Genomic DNA, 22,384 nt, shown 5'->3' on the forward strand with positions numbered 1-22,384 from the left:
TTTTAAAAAAGAGATTTGTTTTACATTTCTAGGTTTTGAAATACAGCCTAGATTAGATAACAAGAACTATCTTTCTGAATGTTTTGGGAAATTGTGTCCTTACCCGATAATCATATCCAGCACTGAACAAAATATCTTTGGCAGTAGGGTGCCATTCTACAATTCCCACTCGTCGGGAGTGAGACTGAAGGTCCAGCTTTGAATTGGTTATGTTTTTTGAGATTCCATATTTAGGAATTTCCCATATTTTAACCTGAAAAAAAAATTAGAAAATTGCATTAAAATTAAATCATAAATCAGCTCGAGAGTTTGGCAATTTCCTTAGAGGCACGTCATAAGAAGTTACAAAGGTTTTCCTGATGGCCCAGTTATTATGTGCATATAGACTATTACTGACTCGTACAGACGAAGCCTCAGAATGGACCCTTGGTCTGTGCCGAGTTAGCTGATCTCGGCCATGGCAGCACTGGCTGCTCTGACTGGATTCAATCGTCTTAGTCATGCTGTCCAGTAACAATTTTGTAAAGGAGACAATTATGCTCTTTCCTTACTCTGCGGCAATTGTACCTAGCAGATAGATAGGCATTTCTAAATAAAATAAGATACTCATTGATTTCTATCTTCCAAAATACACATTACATAGAATATACAGCACAGAAACAGGCCATTTGGCCCAACTGGTCTACGCAGGTGTTTATGCTCCACATGAGCCTCCTCCCACCCTACTTCATCTCACCCTATCAACACAGCCTTCTATCCCTTTATCCCTCATGTACTTAATTGGGAAAGAGCAGGGGAGTGGGATTAATTGGGAGTGAGACTAATTCAGAGAGCCAACGCAGGCACGATGGGCTGAATGGCCTCCTTCCGTGCTGGATCATTCTATGATTCTATCTAAAATCCTTAAAACATAACATAATAGAGATTATCAGCATCCAGAAGAAGATCATCAAGCCTTGGTAATGCATTCATCCCTGATGGTTTTTACTCTTCCATTCAGGGACTGGGGGAGTATTTGGGCTGATTTAATAAACATATTGAACTGATTTAAAGAGTAGTTTGCTCCATACAAGCTTCTAGGATGGGGGTTAGTGTTGAATACATCTAAACATATAATATCTTGATCGGTCTATTTAAAAAGGAAAAATGAGGCCCAAGACCATTTTGAGTTGGACAATGAAACCATAGTTACGTGGCTTAGGTGCTGTCCACAGTGATATCATGGAGTGTTAATCAAATAACTGACAGCACCATTAATATTAGCAGCAAGGAGATTGCTGGATTGGTAATATTTTGAAAGCCCAATGTAACAACGTGCACATGAGAGAAGATATAGTGTATGTAATATACACTTGAATATAAATTACAAAATGAGCTTAGCTCCCCAGTGGCAACACAACAGTTCGAAGAACATGATTTGCACAGTATGGCTGCTGTACTTGCTTAGGCAAGTCACTACACTCCGAAAGTAATTCTGCGTGTTAAGCACTTTAAGATTTTTTAAATGGCATGATAAATGCAAGTACTTTTTTCTTTAAAAGGTTTGGTAAGGTATTATCTTAACGTGCAACACTGGGCTCAGTGCTAAAGATCCTGAAAAGCAAATAGGAATATATTTTTCTAAATCCTCAATTAATGACACCTATCAAAGAACATTATTGAAAATATATTTTTCTTTATTCATATCTATTATCTATATTGGCTAAATACTTATATATTTTTAAGTTATTCACAACAACAGCTTGTATTTATATAGCGTCTTTAACAGCAGAGTTTTGGATGAGCTCAAGTTTACAGAGGGTGGAAGGTGGGAGCCCAGCCAGGAGAGTATTGGAATAGTCGAGTCTAGAGGTAACAAGGACATAGATGAGGGTTTCAGCGGCAAATGAGCTGAGGCAGGGGAGGAGACGGGCGACGTAACAAGACGTTATAGCTAAAATTACACTTAATCCAATGCACTTTAATATTGTGTTATGTGTTTCTTGTGTGATGCTAATTCATTGCCTCAATTTGCTCCTAAAGCTAGTTGTACACTTATATAATCACCAGCACTTCATCCAGGTGTTATATAACACTAAATGCTCTTTCCAGACACACTCAAAGTTATAATTGTATTGCTAAGTGTTCTCCGCTGTACACTGTTCAAGTGTACATAATAGTAAAGATTAGTGCTACATTTCTGATTTTTTTTCCTGAGATCCCAGTGAAAGTAACTCTGGCTAAATGAAAATTTACATGCCCTCTGTTACACTTCACTAAAATCCTAGAGATAGCATTGAAACAACATGCTCTTTATATACAGTGTTGATAATTGTTTAATTTCACGTTTTGTGCTATCTATAAAATTTTAATTGTAGAAGTGTTTGACATTATAGCCATCAGTAAGTAACATAAACCCTATAATATGCAATTTCGCTTTTCGGAACTTAAGAAAATTAAATGGTCAAAGGCAACAAAAGACCACTCAGCCCATCAAGCCTATCCCTCTAATATTTTAGCTCACCCAACCTAGCATACAACTGCATCTTGAACTCCCCAATATCTTTGATTCCATCAACTTACCTGGTCGATCAGTGTATAAACATTTATCGACCTTTGAGTAAAGACATTTTGTTTTCAAATGTATTTCAAATTTATTTTTCACTTAACATTTTTAATGTTTTCTTGTTCTACTGGCCTGATTTAAGCTTAAAATAATATTCTGGGTTCACCTCATCTGTGCCATGTAACACTGTATATACCTCAATGAAGTTTCCCCTTAACCTTCTTAATAGACCGTAAGGCTTAAGCTGCTCTAATCTTTCCTCATAGCTCATCCTCTTTATACTTGGCATCATTCTTGTTACTCTTCTCTACACCTTTGCCACTACATGTAATGTCCCACATTCTAACCTGGATCCCTGTGGATTTCACTTTAGTGAGGCTTTCATGTAGAACTTTGTTAAGGGCCTTCTGGAAGTCCAAATAAACTAAATCAAAACGGCTTCCACTATCAATTTTACTGATTATCTTTCCCTGCCACGCAGAAATGGATGGATATAAGAGGAACCAAAGACTTACAGTGCTATCTTCAGAGCTGGAAGCAATGATGTAGTCGTCAAAGGGATTCCATTTGATGTCCAGCACATTTCCTTTGTGACCACAGACCTTTGGCTGAAGTGGGTCAATTTTTCCCGTCTATTAACAGAACAATATTCATGTTACAATCTTTGCCAGTCAAATCCCTGCAAAGTACAGAGGGAAAATAAACTGTCAAGTCAAACCACCTTAACAAGGCCACGTTGCGTCATCACCCAGGAACATGGACAAAGCAGCAGAAAATAATCGGTCATGAAACATTACGTGAAACTTGAAAACATTCAGCAGTAGTGTTTGGTATGGTGACTTGACCACAAACCCTACAAATCTCATCCTAAAATGCTTTTATTAAAACAAACACAATCCAATACAGGATCGATAATGACTCTCTCTAATACAAATTTATAGGGCTGAGTTCTATTCCTGTTGACGCTAAAATATATAATAATTTGGCGATTTCCTTCCATTTTTGGCGTTCACATCTGGGCAACGAGCTCCATTGGGACATATAAAAAAAGAACTTGCATTTATATAGTGCCTTTCACAACCTCAGGATGTCCCAAAATGCTTTACTGCCAATGAAGTACTTTTGAAGTGTTATCACTGTTGTAATGTAGCCAATTTGTGCACAGCAAGATCCCACAAACAGCAATGTGATTAAAAAAAACAGGTGATCTGGTCATTAAGTGGTGTTGGTTGAGGGATAAATATTAACCAGAACACCAGGGAGAACTCCCCCTGCTCTTCTTCCAAATAGTGTCATGGGATCTTTTACATCTACCCGAGGGGGCACTTGGGGCCTCGGTTTAACATCTCATCCAGACAATACCTCCGACAATGCACATTTCCCTCAGTATCGCACTGAAATGTCAGTCTAGATTTTGTGCTCATGTCACTGGAGTGGGACTTGAACCCACAGCCTTCCGACTCTGAGGCGAGAGTGCTACCACTGAGCCACGATTGACACCACTGGGGACATAATACCCTCACGCAATACCATTGCCAAATCCCCCAACATCAACATCCTGGGGGTCACCATTGACCAGAAACTAAACTGGACCAGCCACATAAATACTGTGGCTACACAGATCAGAAGCTGGGTATTCTGCGGCAAGTGACTCACCTCCTGACTCCACAAAGCCTTTCCACCATCTACAAGGCACAAGTCAGGAGTGTGATGGAATACTCTCCACTTGCCTGGATGAGTGCAGCTCCAACAACACTCAAGAAGCTTGACACCATTCAGGACAAAGCAGCCTGCTTGACTGGCACCCCATCCACCACCCTAAACATTCACTCCCTTCACCACTGGCGCACTGTGGCTGCAGTGTGTACCATCCACAGGATGCACTGCAGCAACTCGCCAAGGCTTCTTCGACAGCACCTCCCAAACCCGCGATCTGTACCACCTAGAAGGACAAGGGCAGCAGGCACATGGAACAACACCACCTGCATGTTCCCCTCCAAGTCACACACCATCCCGACTTGGAAATATATCATCGTTCCTTCATCGTCGCTGGGTCAAAATCCTGGAACTCCCTTCCTAACAGCACTGTGGGAGAACCGTCACCACACGGACTGCAGCGGTTCAAGAATGCGGCTCACCACCACCTTCTCAAGGGCAATTAGGGATGCCCACATCCCATGAACAAATAATTTTTAAAAATTCAGAAACCATTTTCTCTACGTTGCACAAAGCAGAGGAGCTAAATCACAAGACAGTTAAAAGAAAATTCACAAATTGCCCCCATTAAACCGGCCATGTGAGCTCATAGCAGTCAAGGTGCTCAGAGCCTTATTTTATTGTTAAAATTGCACCATACATCATTGTTAATTTGGATATCCCTTCTGCTATGTGTCCATAGTATTCGTCAATTCTGGTGCTGAAACATTTAGCAACCCCAACAAAAAAAAAATTACAGTGGTCAAATCCACCCTGGGACCAAAACATTAGCAACACCAGAGAGTGCAGCTAGTTTGTGGTGATGGTAAACTCAACTACCCTCACCCCTTCTCTGGTTTTCAGCTCTTGTTGATTGTATTGGAAGCCTCACATCATTGACGCTAACCTCCAGCGGTTTACACTTCCTTCTCCGTCCTTGCGCTGTTCATTTCACGATCCTTCAATCTGATTGCTTCAGGAGATACCCAGTTGCTTGCCCTGTTCACTCAGGTCCCAGATGCTCTGTATTGGGTGCTGCACCATTTCCCTCTCCCACTTCCAGCGCAAACTATCATAGAGATTAAACGGGCAATGACAAGTCTAACTAACGGCAGGCACCGTTCGTTGCCCTGCTACAGCAAATTCTGGGCCAATGACGACAGAGCTATTAGTACTTGGGACATTTTACTATGTTAAAGATGCTTTATAAATGGAAGAACCAGAGGGGGAGATGAGAATTTTTTTTTACGCAGCGAGTTGTTATGATCTGGAATGCGCTGCCTGAAAGGGCAGTGGAAGCAGATTCAATAGTAACTTTCAAAAGGGAACTGGATAAATACTTGAAGGGGGGAAAAAATTTGCAGGGCTGTGGGGAAAGAGCAGGGGGAAGTGGAACTAATTGGATAGCTCTTTCAAAGAGCCAGCACAGGCACGATGGGCCAAATGGCCTCCTGTGCTGTATGAGTCGAAGAAATGCAAGTTGTTGTAGTATAAAAAGGGCATGATCTATAAAAGTCATGGGGGGGGGGGGGTTGAAACTGGTCTGCGCCAGCATTGTGAAACTGATTGGTAGTGAATTAACTGTCTGTTGTGCACAGTGACCGATTTCTCCTTCCCCAGTGGTAAAGATTTGGTGTAAAACGGGCTGCCGACTCGCTATGAACCCACTTCACACTACTGCCGCAGACCAATTTCACCCTCCTCACATGTCGCAAGACATAAGGCGGCCTATCAAAGATTTAGACTGATCCACTTAACTGCAGACTGCAAGAAATATCCAGATTGGCATACACCTGCAGTAGTGGCAATCATACGGATGATTCATTTAGTTATGCCCACAAATCTACTCATCCAAAGGATTAGAGAAAATAAGTTTTATAAAGGCAAGATGGTATTGCCTTTTTTTTGTACTTAGGGTTGTCAACTCTGGACGTATTCCAGGAGGTACCATCACATGACCTCCTGACTCCAGCCGCCCCGCCCCCACACTCCCATCATTGGTCACCCGACATGTCCATACTCATGACGCACCACCTTCCCCCGGCCAATTGGAAAGCAAACAGACTCTTCGTTACCCAATTGGATGATTCTTGGCTGTCAGTCAAACAGCCTTTTTTCCCCATCTCCAACATTTTTTATTAGTAAATAAACAAAAGTGCATTTTATTTGATGCCCCTGTGATTTTTCTCCTGGATTGTTTGCAAGAGTGTCCTGGAGATTAGTCTTTAATTCCTGCAGGCTCCAGGACAATCCTGGATGATTAGGATCCCTATTTGTACATCATGGCCTATTGATCAAATTTCCATTTTGCGAATAGAAAGTTCATCTAAGGTAGGAAAGGTGATCACTGGGGCAAAATAGCAGAGGGTCAACACGGCAGTGAACAAAACAGCAATGTTTACTGGAAGCTCGAGTGTCAAGAGATCAGTCATTAATCAACTGTAAACATATATTTCATTTTCGAGCCAAAAGGTTAAAGTTTATACCTGACCGATGGGTATGACATAGAAAGCTCCACCTCCCGCACATTCAGTCACAACAGCAATGAACTTTGGATTCACAGAACAGAAATAGTTGTCTTGAACGCTCCTGGTGATGGGAACCCCATCGTAGCAATACTCCTTATTAGCGGGTTTGCCATAGACGTGACGGAATTTTGAGCTGCGATAAAGAGGCCGCCATGACATCTGGAAGAACAAAAATAAACTCATGTCACAAAACAAAATAACAATTTGCATTTATATAGCGTCTTTAATGTAGTAAGATGTCCCAAGGCACTTCATAGGACCATCATCAGGCAAAATTTGACACTGAGCCACATAAGGAGATATTAGGGCAGGTGACCACAAGCTTGGTCAAAGAGATAGGAAAGCAAGCAAGACAGAAAGAAAGCAAGAAAGCAAGAAAGAAAGAAAGCAAGAAAGCAAGAAAAGAAAGAAAGACTTTCCGTTATATCACACCTTTCACAGCCGCAGGATGTTCCAAAGCACTTTACAGCCAATGAAGTACTTTTTTGAAGCATGGTCAATCTTGTAATATAGGAAACGCAGCAGCCAATTTGCGCACAGCAAGCTCCCACAAACAGCAGTGTGATAATGACCAGATAATCCGTTTTAGTAGTGTCGGTTGAGGGATAAATGTTGGCCAGGACATGGGGGAGAGCTCCTCCGCTCTTCTTCGAAATAGTGCTATGGGACATTTTACGTCCACCTGAGAGGGTGTTGTTGGTTTTAACATCTCATCTGAAAGATGGCACCTCCAACAGTGCGGTGCTCTCTCAGTATTGCACTGGAATATCAGCCTGGATTTTGTGCTCAAGTCTCTGGAGTGGGACTTGCACCCACGACCTTCTGACTCAGAAGCGAGAGTGCTACCCACTCAGCCACAGCTGACACCTGCTTTTAAGTAGGTTTTAAGGAGCATCTTAAAAGGGGAGAGAGGTAGAGAAGTGGTAAGGTTTAGGGAAGGAATTTCAGTGCTTAGGGCCTAGATGGCTGAAGGCATGGTCGCCCCCATGGTGGAGCAAAGAAAATCAGGGACGCGCAAGATAGTTTTTCTTTGTGTATTTCGCTAAGTCCTCCAGATCACCTCCAGTCAGAAAGTTCTAACCCAGGAGGGTCAGTTAAGATAACCTGCCTCCATGTTTATGGTCAATGACACTCTCCCAGTGGCAGTATGGGTGCTCTAACAATTGGGATACAAAAGGAAAATAAAAGTCAGTCAGTCAGGATTCCTACTTTTTTATCCAATGACCCGACTGAAAAGCGTTTACATTTGCATATACAGTCAGCCCTCTTCAATCTGAAATTCTTTCACCCAGAACCCTTCTTTATTTGATCAGTGGTTGCAAAACAGTTTGTGTTAAAAAGTCGGATAGCCAGGTGAAGGGTAGAATACTAAAGCCAAGGGGGTGATTTTAAAACCCAAGAACGGGTGGGTTGGGGGCGGGTGGGAGTTGAAAATAGTTGTTCCTTTGGGTCACGACTGCAACCCGGCTTTATTTCCGGGTTTAACTTGGGTGAGTAAAAGCACAGGCTTCCCACTAGGAATGCAAAGTCCGAAAATGTTGCGGTTGCGACCCAAAAAAACAACTATTTTCAACTCCGACCTGCCCCCAACCCACCCGTTCTTGGGGGTTAAAATCAACCCCCCAGTCTTCAGTTGCTTCCAAGCCTTTATTCTCAGATTCCATTCCACACCGTCCAGCCCCTAGATAAGCTCCCTCCTATAAATGGCTACAAGCGAGTCCCCAATTGATACTCACCACCTGAATACAATTAACACTCATTGATGGATACAATTAACATGAGGCAATGCATTTTGCACTCGACAAACAAAAGGCTTTGTACTTCCAACTGATGCGAAGAAGAAAAATGGGTTTTAGCACATACTTTTGTGAAAAACAACACAGTAAATTCAAGTGAAAGATAACTCTGACAGCTGAACAAAAGTGTTTTGATGTAAATAAATTGGTCCAGTTTGAAATTATAACATTTCTACACTACATCTTTTCATTTAAATTGTACCGAGGCCAGGACATTGGGATTTTTATACAGGAAATTAGATTGGCATTATTTTAATGTCGGCACTGATGCATTAAATAAACAGTCTACTGCTGGGGTTATATCAGAAAATCCAGGCTTTAATGTTTCAAAAGAAGGATAGCCTGATCCGATGTAGAATTCCAATGGCTTGAGCCCGGTGTAATAAACAACTCCTCAGGAAAATTGTTCCCCACTTCCTATTACCCAAGATGATCGAAATGGTTCATATTAGTCACCTGTTGGGAACGAGTTTGGGTTTTCTTCAAAAGAAACTTCCCTGCGGTGACAGGGTTACTTTTCTTCTTGAGGCATCAAAAGCCAAGTATAACACGGAAACATAGGAACAGGAGAAGGCCAATCAGCCCCTCGAGCCTGTTCCACCATTCAATTAGATTGTGGCCTCAACTCCCTTGGTTCCATATCCCTTGACATGCTTACCTAACAAAAATCTATCAATATTGGCCTTGAAAATTTCAGTTCAGCCTGCACCCACCATCTTTTGGAGGAGGGCGTTCTAGGTTTTCACTACCCTTTGTGTGGGTAAAGTGCTTCCCGATTTCACTACTGAATGGCCTGGCTCTAAGTTTAAGGTTATGCCCCCTTGTTCTGGATTCCCCCACCAGAGGAAATAGTTTCTCTCTTATCTATCCTATTAATTTTAAAATACCTTGACTAGATCACCCCTCAATCTCAAGGGAAATACAAGCCTAGTTTGTGCAACCTATCCTCATAATTTAACCCTTTAAGCCCTGGTATCATTCTGGTGAATCTGTGTATCCCCTTTAAAGGACAGTATATATATCTTTCCTGAGGTATGGTGTCCAAATGGGGTCTGACCAAGGCTCTGTACAGGCATCACTTCCTCACTTTTGAATTCCAATCACTTTGCGATAAAAGCCAACACTCCATTAGCCTTTTAGATTAATTTTTGTACCTTTGCACTAGCTTTTAGTGATTTGTGTAGACGGACACCTAAATCCCTTTGCTTCTCAACAGTTCCCAGTCTCTCACCGTTAAGAAAATATTCCAATTTGTCTTGCTTAGATCCAAAGTGGATGACCTCACACTTCCCTACATCGAACTCCATCTACCATAGTTTTACCCACTTCCTTGGTCTGCCCATGTCCCTTTGTAGCTTCCTCCGCGCATCCACACAATTTACTGTGCCTCCTAACTTAGTGTCATCTGCAAACTTGGGATAGACAACAAACATTCCTTCATCCAAGTCATTAATATATCTGGTGAAAAGCTGAGGCCCCAGTAGAGATCCCTGGGGAACGCCACTTGTCACATCCTGCCAACTAGAAAACATTCCCTTCATCCCGACTCTCTGTCTCCTACTGCCTTGTTTGCATACCATTCAATAATGCTGTTCAGCTCAAACATTTCCATGAAGGGATGATTATATGCTATCAAATTATCAAAAATTTCATTTTCTTTATCCTGGTTGAATTGGTGCACAACATGACAGTCAACTGATCTTTGAGGTTTTTTCCTTCCGTGCACTGGCTCATCCTAGTGTCGTTTACAACCTCAGGACATCCCAAAGTACTTCACAGGCAATGAAGTACTTCTACAGTGCATTCAATGTTGTAATGTAGGGAAACACGACAGCCAATTTATGCACAACAAGGTCCCACAAACAGCAATGTGATAATGACCAGATAATCATTTTAATGATGTTGGTTGAAGGATAAATATTGGCCAAGACACCAGGGATAACCCCCCGCTCTTCTTCGAAATAGATGGGATCTTTTACATCCCTCTGAGAGGACAGACGGGGCCCTTGGTTTAACGTCTCATCCGAAAGATGACACCTCCAACAGTGCAGCACTCCCCTCAGTACTGCACTGGGAGTGTCAGCCTAGATTTTGTGCTCAAATCCCTGGAGTGGGGCTCGAGTCCACGACCTTCTGACTGAGAGTGCTACCCACTGAGCCACGGCTGACACAGCAGAAAACAAAAGTACCTCCCAAACATGCCAGTTTGAATATTGCTGCAGCCAACAAAATATCCAAGATAGTGCTTGAAATGTTCCAAAGGCATCACTCTTCCACAAAGAAAAAATCTTGATACATTGTAGTATGACACTCCACCTGTTGGTAATTTCACTTGTACTCATGCCAACTTTTGATATTATCTAAAGGAGGAATTTCACCCCCTTATCACTAAACAGATAAAGATTTTTTTTTAAATCCAAAAAAACGAGTTCTGAGCTGATACTGATCTCACTTTATCAAATTCTTGTGTCTATTTTTAATGCAATATACTGTATACAAACAAAAAAAATTGCAGCACTTAAAGAAGTAAGTCTGTCTTATTTTTAAATAAAGGCACATTGCACCCTTATACTGCCACAGGGTATTTAAAATGATTTTTAAAGGAGGTGGAAGGGCAAAAGCATCTATTTTCAGTACACCAACCCACCCCCCCCATCTGATACTATTAAAAATAAATAAGTAATATATCCCCTATTCGGTATTATAGAAAGAACTTGCATTTATATAGCTCATTTTACATCTTCAGGACGTCCCAAAGCACTTTACAGCCTATTAAGTACTTTTGAAGTGTAGTCACAGTTGTATTGTAAGGAAACGCAGCAGTCAATTTGTGCACAGCAAGGTCCCACAAACAGCACTGTGATAATGACCAGATCATCTGATTTTTGGCCAAGGACACTGGGGAGAACTCCACTGCTCTTCTTCAAAATAGTGCCATGGGATCTTTTACGTCCACCCGAGAGGGCAGACGGGACCTCGGTTTAACTTCGGGTCCGAAAGACGGCAGCTCCGACAGTGCAGCACTCCCTCAGTACTGCACTGGGAGTGTCAGCCTGGATTATGTGCTCAAAGGACTAATTTTAACTATTGTCAGGGGCACAAAATGGGTGGTAGTAGATTGGACGCCCATTAGACAAACCGCCTAATTTTCTTTCAAAGGAAAATCAGCGGGGCATCTACCAGACAGCCAATCCACTATTGCCCATTTTCGTGCCACCACCAAAACAAAAACAAGTTGCATTTATATAGCGCCTTTAATGTAGTAAAACGTTCCCAAAGCGCTTCACAGGAGCGATTATCAGACAAAATTTGACACCGAGCCACATAAAGAGATGTTAGGGCAGGTGACCAAAAGCCTGGTCAAAGAGATAACATTTAAGTTAACATCAAGTCTCTGGAGTGGAGCTTGAACTCACGACCTTCTGACTCAGAGGCAAGAGCGCTACCCACTGAGCCAAGGCTGACACTCTTGAACTCTCTGCTTTAATTACTCGTTATTCCTTCCACGGGGCGCTGCCATGTTGAGTCCCCACTCGGTGCCAGCTTTCTCTAGCTTGGGGGCACTTCAAATCAAGCTCCAACAAATGAAGGGTGCTGCCCTGGGATGTATTGCAGCAGCCCCTGTAACATCTTCAGAGCGGAAAACACCAAAGGATGGATCTCCATGGGGAAGTGAATAATTAATGCGGATATCATCTTACCAGGTAGGAAATATATATTTTTAAATAGTACAGCAGAGGTGTTGCAAGCACATAGTGCCATAGAGTGGGAGGATGTAGATTCAATTCCCCTGCTGATCGATACTCAGTGGCGGAAATTCTGCAGAGAAAGAATCATTATATGATGCAATGAATAATGGGAACAAAGACTGAGTAGTTTACAACTGTCATCTGAATCCTGGAGGTACAATTACTGCCTGGAAACCACTCCCAGGGTGGAAGAATGCACTAGTTGTAAATTCATTTTGAATAATATAAACTATGGACAATATTCATTTGATGTAATTATGGAGTCATAGAATCATACAGCACAGGAGGAGGCTATTTGTCCCATCATGTCTGTGCCGGCTCTTTGAAAGAGCTATCCAATTAGTCCCACTCCCCCACTCTATCCCCATAGCCCTGCAAAGTTTTCCTTTTCAAGTATACAATCCAATTCTCTTTTGAAAATTACCATTGAATCTGCTTCCACCACCCTTTCAGGCAGTGCGTTACAGAGTCACAGTGAATAACTGATTTTCACTTCTACTATTTAAAAAAAAACTTCCAAATGATTCCACATTTGGTGATTTTTTAAAAACTGAATTCAAATATAGCCTCAATGTACAAGCCAGCTTGGCTCGGTTAGTAGCACTCTGGCTCGAGTCAGAACGTCGGGAAATGAATTCCTGCTACGGATTTGAGTGCATAATCCATGCCTGCAGGTCAATGCAGTGCTGAGAGACTGGTGTACCGTCAGAGGTGCCATCTGTCATATGAGACATTAACCCAAAGTCAATTTGCTTGGGTGAATGTAAAAGATCCCATGGCAGGCAGTTCTCCTGGTGTCCTCCTAGCCAACACTGCTCCCTCAACCAACATCACCAAAACAGATCATCTGGGCGTTCATTCAGTTGTTGTTTTTGGGACCTTGCTGTGCGCAAATTGGCTGCCGCATTTGCCTATATAACGATGACTGCACTTGAAGGAAATAATACATTGATTGTGAAGCACTTTGGGGCATCCTCAAAACATGATAAGGTGCTAGATCAATATTACTTTTTTCTTTAGTCCCTATAACACTGCCAACATCAATTAAATACGAGACTACAAATTGTCTCACTTGATTAACCAACAATGAAGCTATAATTTATAATATTATAAAGTTGAAACAACTTGCATTTATATAGCAGCTTTAACATAGTAAAACATTCCAAGGCACTTCACAGGATTATCAGACAAAATTGAATACCGAGCCACAGAGAGATAATAGGACAGGTGACCAGATGGTTGGTCAAAGAGGTAGGTTTTAAGGAGCATCATAAAGGAGGAGAGAGAGATTAAGGGAGAGAATTCCAGAGTTTAGGGCCTAGGCAGCTGAAAGCACAGCCACCAATGGTGTGATGATGAAAATCGGGGATGCGCAAGAGGCAAGAATTGGAGGTGCGCAGAGATCTCGGAGGGTTGTAGGGCTGGAGGAGGTCACAGAGCTAGGGAGGGGGCGAGGCCACGGAGGGATTTGAATACAAGGATGAGAATTTTAAAATCAAGTTGCCGCCGGACCGGGAGCCAATGTAGGTCAGCGAGCACAGGGGTGATGGGAGAACAGGACTTAAATACAAGACTACAAATTGTCTCACTTGAATAACCAATAATGAAGCTATACTTTATAATAATATAAAGTTAAAACCACAATGTAATTTTATAAATATAAAATAGAAGCTTAGAAAATCTACACGACATATCAGGTACTTGCTACAGTTGCTTTGCGGACAAGCATAGTAACTGTGGCTGTCATGATCATTTTGAGTGGGATCAGAATTTGTTATAGTGAAATTTGATTGCTGAAAACAAGCAACTAATTCATGTTCCATCGTTCTAATGACATGCCTTTTATATCTTTTTTCACTCTTGAGTGTGCTCTGATTTGGAACTCTGTGACTGGACACAGGGTCATTGTTGAAACCCTAAATAACTTGCCAATGGCAGCAACCTTCTGATCACAAACAAGCTATTGTTTACATGCATTTGCACTAAGCTTTTGGGAGAAGCTGCAAATGGTAAAAGAAGACTTGCATTTCTACAGCGCCATTCACGACCTCAGGACGTCCCAAAGCACTTTACAGCCAATTTGCGCACAGTAAGGTCCCATAAACAGCAATGTGATAATGATCAGATCATCTGTTTCACTGATGTTGGTTGAGGGATAAAAATTGGCCAGGACACCGAGGAGAACTCTCCTGCTTTTGTTCGAAATAGTGCCGTGGGATATTTTACATCCCCGAGAGGGCGGACTGGGCCTCAGTTTAACGTCTCATCCGAAAGACGGCACCTCTGATAGTGCAGCACTCCCTCAGTACTGCACTGGAGAGTCAGCCTACGCTTTTGGGGAAAGATAGTCTTCAGTGTGTTCATAACAACTCTGAGGGATATCAACAGTAATCCTAATCTCTATACGTTGCTGTTATATACAGTACTCACTGTACCACACGGACTGCAGCGGTTCAAGAAGGCAGCTCACCACCACCTTCTCGAGGGCAATTAGAGATGGGCAATAAATGCTAGCCTCGCCAGCGATGCCCACATCCCATGAATGAATAAATTTTAAAAACTAATTCTAGATGAATTATCACAATATGCACCCAGTTATATTCAGTCTGTGTCAGAGCTGCCACTATGAACTTAAAAGAATCACAGAGCAATTTTTTCCTGTTTGTATATTAGACACCATGATTAATACCTGATTGGGTGCTGGCTGTGGCTCAATGGGTAGCACTCTCGCCTCTGAGCCAGGAGGTTGTGGGTTCAAACCCCACTCCAGAAACTTGAGCACAAAACCTAGGCTGACACTCCCAGTGCTGTACTGAGGGAGTACTGCATTGTCGGAGGTGCCGTCTTTCAGATGAGACGTTAAACCGAGGCCCCATCTGCTCCCTCAGGTGGACATAAAAGATCCCATGGCACTATTGTAGAAGAGCAGGGGAGTTCTCCCCGGCCAAATTTATCTCTCAACCAACATCACAGATTATTTGGTGCTGTTTGTGGGATTTTACTGTGAGCAAATTGACTGCCATGTTTCTTACATAACAACAGTGACTATACTTCAAAAAGGACTTCTTTGGCTGTAAAGCGCTTTGGGTCGTCATGAGGTTGTGAAAGACGCTATATAAATGCAAGTCTTTCTTTCTTTTCTTTCCCTAGACACAGGACTGACCAGCTGGAGTTCTTCAGCTTTGCCACAAGCAGTCTGAGAATCTCCCTCTCGAAGTGGGTTTCACCCTCCCTCCCCCACCAACAACACATCATTGGCGGCCGTGCCTTCAGCTGCCTAGGCCCTAAGCTCTGGAATTCCCTCCCATAACCTCTCCGCCTCTCTCCCCTCCTTTAAGACGCTCCTTAAAACCTACCTCTTTGACCTTTTGGTCGCCTGAACTAATATCTCCTTATGTGGCTCAGTGTCAAATTTTGCCTGATGATCGCTCCTGTGAAGCGCCTTGGGATGTTTTACAACATCAAATTCGCTATATAAATGCAAGTTTTTGTTGTTAGTATATGCTGCAGATCCATTAGCAAGACAAAAAAGCTTTTTTTCCCCCCCGCTAAGGAATGCGTTTGACCTAAATCACACGTCATTCACTGACCATGGACTATTTGCTGTCTGTTTTGAAATGATGCAATAGAATTGAGCAGAAAAAAATACATACATTCTTTATTAAAAGGGCTTGGCCTCATGAAAATTTTTTTTGGCAAACCTCTTATTGTCCGGGAAAGGAGAACAGTCAAGAGCCTTGTGCTAGTCTTATCATAATCATGTCACACACGACGACACAATGATGCATTTTGATGAGACTGGCATCACTCCATTGTTTGTGAGTGAAAGTGTTTGCCAAAATAGTGCCTTTTTAAGAGTTAAAAAAATACGTTTCATCTAGAAGCCAGACAAAAGGCATGTTGTGTTAAGGTCGGGGGGGGGGGGTGGCGGAGAGAGAGAGAAAGAGTTGAGAGAGAGAGAAAGAAAAAGATAAAGGGAAAGAGAGAGAAAGAGAAAGAGAAAGAGAAAGAGGGAGAGAGAAAGAAAAAGATAGAGGGAAAGAGAGAGAGGGAGAGAGAAAGAAAAAGATAGAGGGAAAGAGAGAGAAGGAGAAAGAGAAAGAGGGAGAGATAAAGAAATAGAGGGAAAGAGAGAGAAAGAGAAAGAGAAAGAGGGAGAGAGAAAGAAAAAAAGTCCATTAGCCACTGAACCATTTTATTTTACTGATTTGTTTTAACGCTGCAGAACAAAATAACTGGTGTCCTCTTGTACATCCAACCCATTCTTTCGCCCCACCATTGGCGGCAATGCTTTCAGTCACCAGGGCCCCATGTTAGAATCATAGAAAGGTTACAGCACGGAAGGAAGCCATTCGGCCCATCAAATCCGCGCCGGCCCTATGCAAAAGCAATCTAGCTGGTCCCACTCACCCGCCCTATCCCTGCAATTTTTTTTCCTTTTAAGTACTTATCCAGTTCCCTTTTGTTGAAGGCCATGATTGAATCTGCCTCCACCACCACCTCGGGCAGTGCATTCCAGCAATGCCTCCTTCCTCGTTGGGCTGGAAACGTACTGGTTAAGTTATCCTGAACGCATTTCATAAATTCCTCCCCCTCTTTGTCCCTTATATTATTATTACTATCCCAGTCTGTATTAGGATAGTTGAAGTCCCCAGTTATCAATACTCTATAGCTTTTGCACCTCTCTGTAATTTCCCTGCAAGTTTGCTCACCTATATCCTTCCCACTAGTTGGTGGCCTATAGAATACACCCAGTAGTGTAATGGCACCTCTTTTATTTCTTAACTCTAACCAAATAGATTCTTGTCCTTGACCCCTCCAGGACATCCTCTCTGTCCAGGACTGCAATATCCTCCTTAATCTCCTGACATTGTCTTTGGCAGAAATGCTGGCTAGTGTTCTAGCTACTTGTAAATTAGATAAACAAGTTTGAAACTAGTAAAAGTTTAATTAAGGCACGCAGCTCTTTTACATTTTGGCTAACATACGGCTCGCGTGGAGCATCCACACTCTCATAGACCAGTTGGGCCGAATGGCCTGTTTCTGTGCTGTAGACTCTGTGTAAAATCATGATGGTGGGGGTCGCATGTCAAATATACCGCTGGTGTGAGATAAATAAATGTAGCCATAGGATCTGAGGGGGGCTGTCGGGAGAAGACTTGAGCCCCAAGGCACAGCTAGGATTTTGCCATGGTCTAGCTTTGCAAGTGGATTCATGGAACATGCTTTGTTCCAGTCCTACTCTGGTCCCCTCCCTGATACCTCTTGTGGGACCATGCTGTAACAATTAATAAAGTGGTGGGGTGGGGAGAGAAGGTTAGTCCAATTTCTTATAAATATTAACTCAATGCAATGATAAATAATAAACCCTACAAAACACCATATGTTGGCACATATAATACTATTTGAACCCGATTAATATAAACTCGTATTCCTCTCAAAGTCAGTTCACTTTATTAGATTGCTTTGCTGTATTTGAATGACTAACCCCTTCACCATCCTGCTTCTGCGCATTTTCATAAAAGCTCATGTTACAGTATTATGCTCTTACAAAAAAAAAATTAATTAGTTTATTACTTGACTTAACCTTCTTTACTTTTATTAAATTTGCTTTTGACTTGCACCTGTTCTATACACGTTTCATTGGCTGGCTGACAAAGAGAGGAAATTTTGCAGCTTTCTGTAAGTCTATAACGATTTACGTTGGTGGTAGGGGATAGAGACCGATCCATGTGTGTCAACCATGGTTCAGTGGTTGCACTCTCACCCGAGTCAGAAGGTTGTGCACTATCGGACGTGGCATCTCTCAGTTGAGACGTTAAACCGAGAGGACGTTTGCCCTCTCAGGTGGACGTGAAAGATCCCATGGCCACTATTTCGAAGAAGAGTAGGAGTGTTCTCCCCGGTGTCCTGGCCAATATTCATCCCTCAACCATCATTGAAAACAGATTATCTGGTCATTATCACATTGTTGTTTGTGGGACCATGCTGTGCGCAATTTGGCTATACTTTCAAGGGGAAAGGAACTAAATGGATTACTCTTTCCAAGAGCCGGCACAGGCACAAAGGGCCGAATGGCCTCCTCCCGTGTTGTACCTACTATGATACTTCAAATGTACTTCATTGGCTGTAAAGCATTTTGGGACATCCTGAGGTTGTGAAAGGTGCTATATAAATGCAAGTCTTTTTTTTTACTTGCAGGACCAGTTCTGGTAACATAATTTGGTAGCCAATTAAAGCAGCACAAGACATCGGCAGCATTCCTAGCTGAAGAAGTGATGTTCCCTTTTATGTCAGAGAACCATTTCTGAGAAGAAATAGTTCTGCCATATCAGGAACTGGTCTTCACCTGCCTACTGCACTTGAGATTACTCTGGCCAAAAACTTTTGTCATTGAAACCCAAAATGTGTTATTCCTTTGATCACCTCTCCTAACTGTACTACCAATGCTTGCCATCTGTTACCACCAACCCCCACCCCCTTTGTTAAGCAACTTGGACATTCACTATGTTAAAGGCGCTATACAAATGCAAGTTGTTACGGGTAGAAGCAGATGGCAGTGGAAATGGGTGGTCTTGGCGATGGAAAGGAAATGGGGTTTGAAGCTCAGCTTGGGATAAATAGGAGCCTGCGATTGTGCACTGTCTGGCACAGCAAGCTCCCACAAACAGCAACGTGATGACTGACCAGATAAAAGGTGTTTTTACGATGCCAGTTTCCTAGTGCTCCTGTCTAAAAGGGAGCAAAGTCCATGCAAGGCTTTAGGTCACACTAGGCTATGTTGATCAGTGCATGGACCTAACTGCTATACACAGTGGAAACATGAGGGACAAACCCTATATTGGCATCACTGCGACAGGCTCCATTAACCTGACAACACATTTGTACATCCACGTTTTTGTGGGTTTACGAAGCTCCTAAGTGGCCAATCACCAGGGCAGTTATACTATGCACTGAAGGGAGAATAGTACATCTGCACGCCTACAATCAAGAAGCACCATAAAGGATTAGCCTCAGATTTTGAAAGTCGCAACCTTTAGCATTTTTGCAACAAAATAGCATTAGCTCTGGCAGTCAGACGATTATTTGTCATTTAAATTTGTAATTGGATCGGTTTAATTTTTTTTAAAACTCACTCAGCCAGAAGGAGACTATGTAAAATGAAGAACGTGACATCTGTCACAAAATTGCACTAAATACATAAAGGAAGATGGCTTTTCTGACGACCAAAATAAATGATCAAATTAATCTTGCTCCTTTTAACCCTGAGAGGCAATTTGCACATCAAACACATTTACTTTAATTATCACATATCAAATATAATCAGTTCTCACTTTTGGTTTCTAACATTTAAGTACTACCTGTCAGCTTTACAGTGCATCTGATTTAATCAAAATGAACCAACTATTATTAAGGAAATAGATGGACTAAAATCTGACAAAAAATATTTTAATGGCATGAATTTATTTTTGAAAACTCTGAAGGACTTGGTGTCGTTTCGCTCTTAATCCTCTGGAATTCTGGTGCAAGTTGCAATATGACACAAGTCCTTTAGAATTAGTGCAGGAATATTTCCCGGAATATGTGCGTGGAAATTCTCTAATGGTATTGCACTGGAGAAAAAAAATAGCATGCGGCTGACACTGCGGCTCCCCCAACAAAGCAAATTCCTGATCGTAGCCAGGACATCATAAGAGGAAAATTCCAAGTGCAGAAGAGATACTTGAGCACAGAGGGAGAGGGAAGTGAAACATAGCAAATCAAATTTTACATCAATCTTTTGCACATATCCCAGCAGGCACTATTGGTCAACCATGGCTCAATTGGTAGCACTCTTGCTTCTGAGTCAGAAGGTCGTGGGTTCAAGTCCCACTCCAGAGATTTGAGCACAAAATCTAGGTTGACACTTCCAGTGCCAGTACTGAGGGAGTGCTGCACTGGCGGAGGTGCCGTCTTTTGGATGACACGTTGAACTGAGGCCCCGTCTGCCATCTCAGGCGGATGTAAAAGATCCCACTGCCACTATTTCGAAGAAGAGCAGGGGAGTTTGACCGGTGTCCTGACCAATATTTATCCCTCAACCAACATCACTAAAAACAGATGATCTGGTCATTATCATATTGCTGTTTGTGGGATCTTGTTGTGCACTGTTGTAATGTAGTGTTTCCTACATTACAACAGTGCCTACACGTCAAAAAAGTACTTCATTGGCTGCAAAGCGCTTTGGGACGTCCTGAGGTCGTGCAAGGCGCTATACAAATGCAAGTCTTTCTTTCGTTTTACAGTTAAGAAAGCAACTCACCTGCGCTCCCTCTCGTCAAGAGAATGCTGACAGGAAGGAGTTAGACTCAAGGGGAAGTTATTAGGGGAGAACTAAAACTGGGAGAAAGAATTTTTTTAAATTAAAAACAGCAATCTGGATCAGTGTTCAAGAATTAAAAAGTGACACACTGAAATTTTTAATATACATCCAATACATAAATTTACAAATTGTTTAAGTAACCAAACATTGTATATCTAAACAGAACCAGCACCAGGAGGGGCAAAAGTGACGTCAGATTTGCAAACTATGCAGATGTTAAACACCGGAATGCTGAACACAAGTAGATTAACTCTGGTATAATCCCAGGAAAGCCATTATGTGGTAGAGTTTCTGCTGGTTTTGCACCCAGATTCCAGCACAAATCGTCCAAACCAGCTCAAAAGGTTGGGGAATTTTGAAACTTAAGTGGGTTACGCCCAAAACCACTTACTTTAGGGTTTGCCACAATCTTTTTCAATGGTTTAAGATTCAACTTGCCCAAATCAGACCCCACCCACAAAACTGGCCCCGCCCCAGGTCGACATTGCGAGATTCCGTCCATTATACTGGTTGGGGAAGGCTCTTCAAATTGGGCTCATTTTCTCAGGCACTTGGGCACTAGTAGGCATGTTTTCAACGCTTTTTCATGCCAAAAAATATTTAATTGACTAAGAAACTGACTAGTGTACACCAATGAAACTATTAAATTGTTCAGGATAGTTTTTAAAATTCATTTTCAGTGATTTTAAATCAGGTGGAGGACGAGACACATTTATTAAAATTGTTTATTTTGTCATAAACCCATTTTCAGCTGTATTAATAAACCTGCAGCAGGTTATCGCTCTTAAATAGATCAAGGAATCATTTTTAATGCAAAGAACAATAAAGAAACGATTATGTTCTATTACACTGCCCGATTGAGCTGGTTCGCGGAAGATTTTACATTTGTGATTTTACAAATGAATTTTAATGGAAACTTGAACTGTAACCTAATCAGCGCAATTTCCAGCGCAGTTTGGGTGCAATTTCCCGAATGCGCTCAAAGCGGAAACTCTACCCTTTAATGTTTAACAAAAATCAAGAAACAAAAGTAGAGACAAGCCAAAAATCCTAACCATGAAGACACAAAGAGATCTATTGCACAACATGGTACGAGAGGCACTGTGCACACTTACCCTGTCTACTTTACTGACCAGGAGTTAAAAGGAGTAGAAAAATCAGATTAAATATTCATCAAGATGCAGCTCCTTTTTCACCGTGCTTCCATCACACAGCAGGGAGTCAATGCTGGCGTCTCTTTTACGACACAATCCATTCAACAAACAGAGGGAAGCTCACACACGCCAGGCAGATTAGTTCACACAACACGAGTGTGAAACCCTGTCTATGGTTCAATCGGGTGGAGCATCGATTGCTTATCATTCAGGTGAACGACGTCATTGTAAGGTTTAGGCTTGGACTCGTTTGCCTGAAGGGGATATCTGCTCCGTGAATCTCTCCTTAACCACTCCCCCCACCCCCACCCCGTCCCTCCCTTCTGAGTTATCAGTTCTCTAACAGGTTGTCAAGCCTGACATCTGGTACCAAGGATTCCCAGGCACTGGTGCTCATAGCAGCATACGCCAGCTTCCACAGTAAATGAGAACGCATTACCAAAAACACATTTTATAGCTATCATCACGCAGTCAGATTTACTGCAGTGATCAAGGTTTCTAATTTCTTATTGGTTTGAGACTGTATTATTCACACGAAAAGTACAAATACGTGCC

The 22,384-nt window shown here is 42.1% G+C and overlaps 1 protein-coding gene across 3 annotated transcripts in view; it reads right to left on the reverse strand.

The window, feature by feature from the left end:
- The window catches only part of LOC137321228 (coronin-2B-like), a 134,836-nt gene that overhangs the window by 24,202 nt on the left and 88,250 nt on the right, over positions 1-22,384 (reverse strand). The window contains exons 1-4 of one of the 3 annotated variants that reach the window (XM_067983546.1): positions 21,791-22,059; positions 6,727-6,927; positions 3,061-3,177; positions 104-253 (exon numbers count right to left, since the gene is read on the reverse strand). In XM_067983546.1, coding sequence (XP_067839647.1) covers positions 104-253; positions 3,061-3,177; positions 6,727-6,927 — 468 coding nt within the window. In that variant the 5' untranslated portion in view covers positions 21,791-22,059. Of the gene's footprint in view, positions 1-103; positions 254-3,060; positions 3,178-6,726; positions 6,928-20,615; positions 20,645-21,790; positions 22,060-22,384 lie in introns of those variants that run through there. The other 2 variants (XM_067983547.1, XM_067983545.1) reach the window with 2 other exon arrangements.

The sequence above is a fragment of the Heptranchias perlo genome, chromosome 4 (genome assembly GCF_035084215.1).
Source record: "Heptranchias perlo isolate sHepPer1 chromosome 4, sHepPer1.hap1, whole genome shotgun sequence".
In the NCBI taxonomy this organism is placed as follows: domain Eukaryota; kingdom Metazoa; phylum Chordata; class Chondrichthyes; order Hexanchiformes; family Hexanchidae; genus Heptranchias; species Heptranchias perlo.